This window comes from Triticum urartu, chromosome 3 (genome assembly GCF_003073215.2).
Source record: "Triticum urartu cultivar G1812 chromosome 3, Tu2.1, whole genome shotgun sequence".
Taxonomy (NCBI): domain Eukaryota; kingdom Viridiplantae; phylum Streptophyta; class Magnoliopsida; order Poales; family Poaceae; genus Triticum; species Triticum urartu.
Genome location: NC_053024.1, coordinates 703,405,231 through 703,414,366, shown reverse-complemented (window position 1 = coordinate 703,414,366; position 9,136 = coordinate 703,405,231). Strand labels below are relative to the sequence as shown.

Genomic DNA, 9,136 nt, shown 5'->3' with positions numbered 1-9,136 from the left:
CATAGATTGCTTAAATGTAGTAGAATGAAAAGGTAAATGGAAATAAAAACATGCGCGGAAGGAAAAAAATCTCTAAAGAAACATTTCTTCTGATACACTAATGTAGTAGTTCTATATAAGTACACAAATGGGAAAATAAGAAACTATAAAAATATATGAAAAAGAGGCTTCTATAAGAAAATACGTTTGTTTTCTTCAAAATATAGTTATTCAGTTTCTTGTCTTTCTTAAATTTCCTTTAGATGAAGAACATGTAATGCCCATTTTTATCACATTTGGCGTAAGTCAACCATTTTGGTCAAAACTTCTTTGAGGGCCCAAATGCTATGATAATAATGTTTGAATTGCAAACTAGTCTTTAATACCCAATCTAAACCCATTCAATTGTTAAGGGGGCAAAATTACAATATGTATAGCTCTAATTCAGCTGACATACACATGTGTTTTTCTATAGGAATATATATAGCTTAACTTAGGTTTTCATTTATACCGCCCTGCAACCAGGAAAACTATTTTTTTAGAATTGTATAGTTATATATTTGTTGTTGTGAGATATGCGATATTTTCAACATTGGGCAAACCGTCACGCCTCCCGCTCCTTGGGCCCCATGGAGCGCAATTTCGTGACTAAGGACCAAGAAATTTGTCATAAAATTTCAAGTAATGTGAAAAGAAGATTTTAAATGATAATTAATACTCCCTCCTTCCCAAAATATAAGACACGATTGACTTTGCACGGTCTTTGATTTATGACTTTGACCACTAATATATACTCCCTTCATTCCATAATGTAGTGCGCCCATTGTGGAATGGAGGGAGTATCAAAGTACATGAATTGAACATGTATAAATGGCATTGTCATTTTTGTCTTGCAAAACAATTTTATTTCAGATGTCTATATACTGATTTTATGGAAATACAGATGAGAAAAGTCAAACGGCGCCTTATATTTTGGGTAGGAGGGAGTATGTGGTTACTCTGAGGGTGACTTGGGACGCACACTTGTCGAAATGCGGTAGGGAGGGGGGACACATGAATTTCTCCCGGTCTCTTTTATTCCTTTCTTCCTTGGTCGGATCCACACAAATTATATATTTTTTCCTTTTGTGGGAGTTGCCAAATCTTGAAACTTCAAAGTGTCAAGAATTCAATTTTTTGAAATTTGAAGAGTTTAAAATTCTGAAAGTCAGGCCAAGATTTATTTAAAATGTCAAATTTAGAAGTTTCAAATCAAATTACAAAAGGTGGGTCAAGATTTTTTAAAGCCGGTACTAAAAATTGTCAGTGCCAATTTCCATTCCGATTAGAATATTCAATGACACCCCTTAAAAAAATAATATCCATTGAAAGATAATAAAAAACGCTTAGTAGTAAGTTCCAAATACTCCAAAAAAAAATATAAGTGGTCTAAATTTGATCGTGCGGGGACATGGGCGCAATTACCCACCAATCAGAGCTAGCTGCGCTCATTATGCTGTCTTAAATGTATGGGCAAGACAAATACGTATATATTAGGAAGATATCCAAGTTAGTTCTACAGAAGTTAATTTTGATCCAACGGCGAGGTGGTTTTCATCAAACCTATCGTAAATTTTTAAGAGCATCTCCAACAGCTGCGCAATATGCCATGCGTTAAAAATCAGAATATAGAGCCAGGTTAGCCAGCTTTTGCGGCGGCCGTGCGCAGAATCCAGGGGCCGCAGCAAATTAAAGCGGCCCACGCCGCTCCAGCAGACGCGCTATATTTCATCTATTTTTTTCTACTACGATTCGATACATATTTGGTTTTATAGATAGTTTATAGTGTTCTCATATGATAGATAATAGTTCGTCATAGCATCGGTAGATAATAGTTCATAGTCTTTTCCTACGATAGATAATAGTTCGTCATAGCGTCTACGATATAAAATAAAACGAAAAACTACTACTACTCGTCCGACTCGGACGACTCTGTCTCGGTGATGTCCTCCTCCGACGTCGAAGCGTAGGCGTCAAGGAACCGCTCGTCACCAGAGTCCCAGGAAGACGCATCTCCTAGCGCTTCGTTGTATTTAGCGACCTCGTTCGCTTGTCCTCGCGATAGGCGGCTCACTCCTCCCTCTTCTTCGCTCTCTCCGCCCGCCTCTCGGCGAAGAACCATTCCTCGTTAATGATGTCATGCCGGAAGCGATAGCTCCACATCGCCATAGCTTGCTCATCCATCTCGGCCAGCCTGAGATGATGCTCCCGCCTCCGGTGCTTGCGACGATCCTCGTCGGTGAGAAGCCGCGGGAAAGGCGCCAACTCCTGTGCCCGCTCCCGTGTCGCCACGTCAGCGAAGTTCATGTCCTGACGGGACCACGGGAGGGGCCACGCCGCAGCGTCGTACGCGCGGGTGCCCTCCTGGGCAGTGTCGAAGGTTCCGAGACGGAGGCGCATGCCGCCGCCCGACTGAATCTCGGCGGAGTAGATGCCGGACGGACGCACGTGGATGCCGCGGTAGCCCGAACCTCCCCGGCGGCGAGGCGGCATGGTGGCGCGGTGGTGGCGTGTCGGCGGCAGAGGGCAACAGAGGGTGATGAATAGATGGAGAGAGCGACAAAGGGCACTGCAATTTATAGGCGCGCCGCGCGCCAAATGTAGCGCCCGAGCTGCCGCCTTTTTCCCCGCGCGCACAATCGTTTCCCGCGTGCGTTAGTTTCCCGCTACCGCTGGAGCGCGCGAAAACGTCCCCCGCACTAAAAAGCCAATTTACTGCGCGCACACGTCTTTTGGCGCGGCTGTTGGAGATGCTTTAAAAAGGATATTTTTCTTTTTAGGCCAGAATGGTATATTTAATAATACCAGAAGCTCATCAATTTATTTGAAAAAAATGGTTCACTGCAAATTGTTTTCAAGGCACGCACTTGCGCGTGCTTAGTGCTTTGTTATAGGTAGGCGGCACAAGTATAAGTTCGAGGCACAAGTATGATAAGTCATGAAGCGATGCACGGACATGCGAACGTCATTTATTTGACATTTACGTGACCATGGGCGCCTACATGGACACGGACGACGTACGAGATCAATTTAAAATGAAGGTGATGGGGTAGACCCTGTCGGTGGTCGGATAGAAAAGGCCCCAGTTCTGCTCCACGCCGTTCTCCTTGAGGTTCTCATTGAACATGGCGAAGACGTACGTCTCCACCTTCCACGGTCGCCGCGGCGTGCCCTTCCCCACGTGGTTCACCAGGTTCTGGTTGTACGTCCTCGCGTTCTCCACTGACACCGCCTCGTCGCCCGCGGACGGCCATCCCGTTTCCGACACCACCACATCCACGCCGCTCACCCCTAGCCGCTCCACTGCCGCGTGCACCGCGTCCACACTCGCGTCGAACATGTTCTGGTACCCATACTCGCCGTCCTGCACCACCGTCCCCGGCGCCGTGAACAGCATGAAGTTGAGGTTCAGGTCACCGGCGGCGTTGTACGTGTAGACGAAGTACGGGTATAGGTTGGCGAGGAGCGGCGCCCCGGTGCGCTCCAGGAACTGCAACACGGGGAGCAGGAACGGCTTGGACTCGTTGGTGAACTCGCCGGCGGACGGCGGGACGTGCACGGCGATTGTGGCCTGCGATATCGACGTCGTGACATTGATGGCGCCGCCCAGGCCGGCCGCCGCAAGCGCGCTCTGGACGTTCTCCATGGCAGGTACCACGAACCGCGTGTCGCCCCTGGCGACCTCGTTGCCGACGACGAGGTACTGGAATGAGACGGCCGGGTGGGCCTGGATGTTGGTGCGGACCCACGCGGCGGCCGCGGGCGCGCTGGTGGCCAGGTCGTCGAGGACGTTGTTGGGCACGCCGACCATGACGCTGATGCCGGTGCCTCCGAGGGCGGCCAGCGCTGCACTGTCCGGCGCGTAGAGGCGCACCGAGGTGATGCCGTTGTCGCGGAGCATGGAGACGACGGTGCTCGCGGGCGGCAGGTTGTTGGCGCTCATGCCGTAGCACACACCCACCGACGCCTCTCGTGCAGTAGTAGTAGTCGTACCTTGCAGATTGTACATATATAGGAGCAGGTGTCAATTATAACCCCAACTGAAGATCAACTGTTTGCAGTACATAGCATACACATGAAGGGTTTACTTAAACAAAAGACAACTTTGTAAAACCGAATTGAATTTTCTATTTCAAAAAGGGGGTTTTACCCCGGCCTCTGCATCAGAAAGATGCATATGGCCATATTATTAAAACGCAAAAGAAAAAAAATGAATTGAAATGGGATCTCAAAATGTTGTTCCCTAAATATACATTCGTACAAGATAATATTTTGTTCCTTATCTTTACATAGAAGATATACGTTCTTTTTTTCTCGCAAAAATCCCTCTTTTCTCTGTCTCTCACTTTGAACTCATCAATTATCCTACACGACACTCAAGATAATAGCAATATTATACACGCCCTAATTACAATCCATATGAAAACATTGACCAACATGCACCAGAACCGATATGCTAGACGCACAATGTTTTAGGCAGCACATATGTATTTCTAGAGTATTGAGATTACTTGCAAGATCGGAGACGAGAGAGATTATTACTTGCAAGGATGGAGACGAAGACGACAATCCCGAGGAGCAATGCCATGTGAAGCGTAGGAGCAAGGCCTTGCACCATTGGCGTCTTCTCCATCTACAACGTTGATACAATAATCTGATCAAAGGCGGTTCCCTCAAAAGAAGATCAGTCTTATCTTAATAAAATAGTCCTATCTATGTCTATATATACGAGATATCACTATAAAAAGAGAGAGTTGCGGAGATCTAACACATCTCATCCGTTCAACCTCATCTATCCAACGGTGTACATCACTCGCGTGTTTAGCATAAACACATTTATTATCTTTTCCTAATTAATTTCATGCCTAATATCAATGCCAATGCTTAGTAAGTAATTACATACCACGTGACACATGTTGTAAGCAATCCAAACTATTCAAAAAAAAGCAAGTAATTATATCCTACCTTAATATCAATATGTAACTAACATCTTGCCTAAAGACCAAAACTAGAGAGATGAACATATGTAATTAGTCCATGATCTCGGTCGCATACATATAAAGGGGGTACTCCCTAAGGTTCGAATCAGTGGATCTCCCTCTAATACATAATTACTCCAGAAGCTCTCGAATCAGGCTTTTGCCCCGTTTTATAAATAAAGCAACCAATCAGTCCAACAAGAACTAGCAACATACCAATACACATAGTCTGGGGCCACAACACAAGAAAGCCCAAAGAAAACATAAAAAAGACCACCAAGTGGTTGTCACATAAAGAGGTCGTCGGCGAAGCTACTCGACGTGCCATAGCCTATAATGCATCCGGCATCCACCCTAGACGCTCCTGATCCGGTTGTCTAGTCAGCGAGTGCCAGTGTTGCAGGAACTCAAGAAATTTGAAGAAAGAGTCAGAGGCGCGTCGCAGAAAGACCCTCTCGATCACCATCCTATTACGCGTCGTCTGTATTGTCCAAGAAAGTGCAACAAAGATCAGCTAGAAGAGACGTCTTTGCCTTCCGGTCTGCATCGCTCTGGCTTGAAGGAAGTCGGCAAGATCCGTCGCCTCCCACTCAGGCGCGAGGGCCTCCCGGACAAAGCTCCACACCGATCTAGCCACCATGCACGAAAAGAGGATATGTGTCCCATTTTCCAGAACGCCACACAAGGGGCACAACCCATTACCCGGAGCTTGCCGCTTCAGCACCCCTATCCCAGACAGGAGGCGATCCCACAACAATTGCCAGACAAAAAAAAATCATCAAGGGGAGAGGCTGTTGGGGAACGTAGCATAAATTCAAAATTTTCCTACGTGTCACCAAGATCTATCTATGGAGTCATCTAGCAACGAGGGAGGAGTGGATCTACATACCCTTGTAGATCGCGCGCGGAAGCGTTCAAGAGCACGTGGTTGATGGAGTCGTACTCGTCATGATCCAAATCACCGATGATCCTAGCACCGAACGGACGGCACCTCCGCGTTCAACACACGTACGGAGCAGCGACGTCTCCTCGTTCTTGATCCAGCAAGGGGGAAGGAGAGGTTGATGGAGATCCAGCAGCACGACGGCGTGGTGGAGGAAGTAGCGGGATTCCAACAGGGCTTCGCCAAGCGCTGCGGGAGGAGGGAGATGTGTCATGGGAGGGAGAGGGAGGCGCCAAGGCTTAGGTTTGGTTGCCCTCCCTTCCCCCCACTATATATAGGGCCAAGGGAGAGGGGGGAGGCGCAGCCTTGGCCCTTCCTCCAAGGAAGGGTGCGGCCAGGGAGGAGTCCCTCCTCCCCAAGGCACCTAGGAGGTGCCTTCCCCCTTTAGGACTCTTCCTTTCCCTCTTCTCTTGGCGCATGGGCCTCTTGGGGCTGGTGCCCTTGGCCCATATAGGCCAAGGCGCACCCCCTACAGCCCATGTGGCCCCCCGGGGCAGGTGGCCCCACCCGGTGGACCCCCCGGGACCCTTCCGGTGGTCCCGGTACAATACCGGTGACCCCAAAACTTGTCCCGATGGCCGAAATAGCACTTCCTATATATAATTCTTTACCTCCGGACCATTCCGGAACTCCTTGTGACGTCCGGGATCTCATCCGGGACTCCGACCAACTTTCGGGTTACCGCATACTAATATCTCTATAACCCTAGTGTCACCGAACCTTAAGTGTGTAGACCCTACGGGTTCGGGAGACATGCAAACATGACCGAGATGACTCTTCGGTCAATAACCAACAGCGGGATCTGGATACCCATGTTGGCTCCCACATGTTCCACGATGATCTCATCGGATGAACCACGATGTCAAGGACTTAATCAATCCCGTATACAATTCCCTTTGTCTAGCGGTACGATACTTGCCCGAGATTCGATCGTCGGTATCCCGATACCTTGTTCAATCTCGTTACCGGCAAGTCTCTTTACTCGTTCCGTAACACATCATCCCGTGATCAACTCCTTGATCACATTGTGCACATTATGATGATGTCCTACCGAGTGGGCCCAGAGATACCTCTCCGTCACACGGAGTGACAAATCCCAGTCTCGATTCGTGCCAACCCAACAGACACTTTCGGAGATACCCGTAGTGTACCTTTATAGCCACCCAGTTACGTTGTGACGTTTGGCACACCCAAAGCACTCCTACGGTATCCGGGAGTTGCACAAATCTCATGGTCTAAGGAAATGATACTTGACATTAGAAAAGCTTTAGCATACGAACTACACGATCTTGTGCTAGCTTAGGATTGGGTCTTGTCCATCACATCATTCTCCTAATGATGTGATCCCGTTATCAATGACATCCAATGTCCATGGTCAGGAAACTGTAACCATCTATTGATCAACGAGCTAGTCAACTAGAGGCTTACTAGGGACATGGTGTTGTCTATGTATCCACACATGTATTTGAGTTTCCTATCAATACAATTCTAGCATGGATAATAAACGATTATCATGAACAAGGAAATATAATAATAATCAATTTATTATTGCCTCTAGGGCATATTTCCAACAGTCTCCCACTTGCACTAGAGTCAATAATCTAGTTCACATCGCCATGTGATTAACACTCACAGGTCAAATCCCCATGTGACTAACATCCAAAGAGTTTACTAGAGTCAATAATCTAGTTCACATCACTATGTGATTAACACTCAAAGAGTTCTGGGTTTGATCATGTTGCTTGTGAGAGAGGTTTTAGTCAACGGGTCTGCAACATTCAGATCCGTATGTACTTCGCAAATTTCTATGTCATCTTGTAGATGCAACTACTATGCTACATTTGGAGCTATTCCAAATAACTGTTCTACTTGGAGCTATTCTAAATTGTTGCTCCATTATACGTATCCGGTATCTCTACTCAGAGCTATCCGGATAGGTGTTAAGCTTGCATCGATGTAACTCTTTACGTCGAACTCTTTATCACCTCCATAATCGAGAAAATTCCTTAGTCCACTAGTTACTAAGGATAACTTTGACCGCTGTCCTGTGATCCATTCTTGGATCACTCTTGTACCCCTTGACTGACTCATGGCAAGGCACATTTCAGGTGCGGTACACAGCATAGCATACTGTAGAGCCTATGTCTTAAGCATAGGGGACGACCTTCGTCCTTTCTCTCTATTCTGCCGTGGTCGAGCTTTAAGTCTTAACTTCATACCTTACAACTCAGGCAAGAACTCCTTCTTTGACTGATCCATCTTGAACACCTTCAAGATCATGTCAAGGTATGTGCTCATTTAAAAGTACCATTAAGCGTTTTGATCTATCCTTATAGATCTTGATGCTCAATGTTCAAGTAGCTTAATCCAGGCTTTTCATTGAAAAACACTTTCCAAATAACCCTATATGCTTTCCAGAAATTCTACATCATTTCCGATCAACAATATGTCAACAACATATATTTATCAGAAATTCTATAGTGCTCCCACTCACTTCTTTGGAAATACAAGTTTCTCATAAACTTTGTATAAACCCAAAATCTTTGATCATCATCAAAGCATACATTCCAACTCCGAGATGCTTACTCCAGTCCTTAGAAGGATTCTGGAGCTTTGCATACTTATTAGTATCTTTCAGGATTGACAAAACCTCCCGGTTGTATCACATACAACCTTTCCTCAAGAAAATCGTCGAGGAAACAATGTTTTGACATCCTATCTGCAAGATTTCATAAATAATGCAGCAATCGCTAATATAATTCCAACAGACTCTTAGCATCGCTACGAGTGAGAAAGTCTCACTGTAGTCAACTCCTTGAACTTGTCGGAAACGACAAGTCGAGCTTTCTTAATGGTGACATTTACCATCATTGTCCGTCTTCCTTTTAAAATCCATCTGCACTCAACAGCCTTACGACCATCGAGTTGTTCTGCCAAAGTCTACACTTTGTTTTCATACATGGATCCTCTCTCGGATTTTATGGCCTCGAGCCATTTATCGGAATCCGGGCCCACCATCGCTTCTCCATAGCTCGTAGGTTCATTGCTGTCTAGCAACATGACTTCCAAGACAGGATTACGTACCACTCTGAAGTAGTACGCATCCTTGTCATCCCACGAGGTTTGGTAGTGACTTGATCTGAAGTTTCATGATCACTATCATAAGCTTCCACTTCAATTGGTGTAGGTGCCACAG

The 9,136-nt window shown here is 46.3% G+C and overlaps 1 protein-coding gene across 1 annotated transcript; it reads right to left on the bottom strand.

Moving 5' to 3' along the window:
- Positions 1-2,907: 2,907 nt before the first annotated feature.
- LOC125549291 (lichenase-2-like) lies at positions 2,908-4,697 on the bottom strand. The gene is made up of 2 exons (XM_048712740.1): positions 4,561-4,697; positions 2,908-4,011 (listed from the first exon to the last, which is right to left on the bottom strand). Exons 1-2 carry the CDS (start codon positions 4,649-4,651, stop codon positions 3,044-3,046), a joined length of 1,059 nt encoding a protein of 352 aa, XP_048568697.1. The 5' UTR covers positions 4,652-4,697; the 3' UTR covers positions 2,908-3,043.
- Between the last annotated feature and the right edge of the window lie 4,439 nt (positions 4,698-9,136).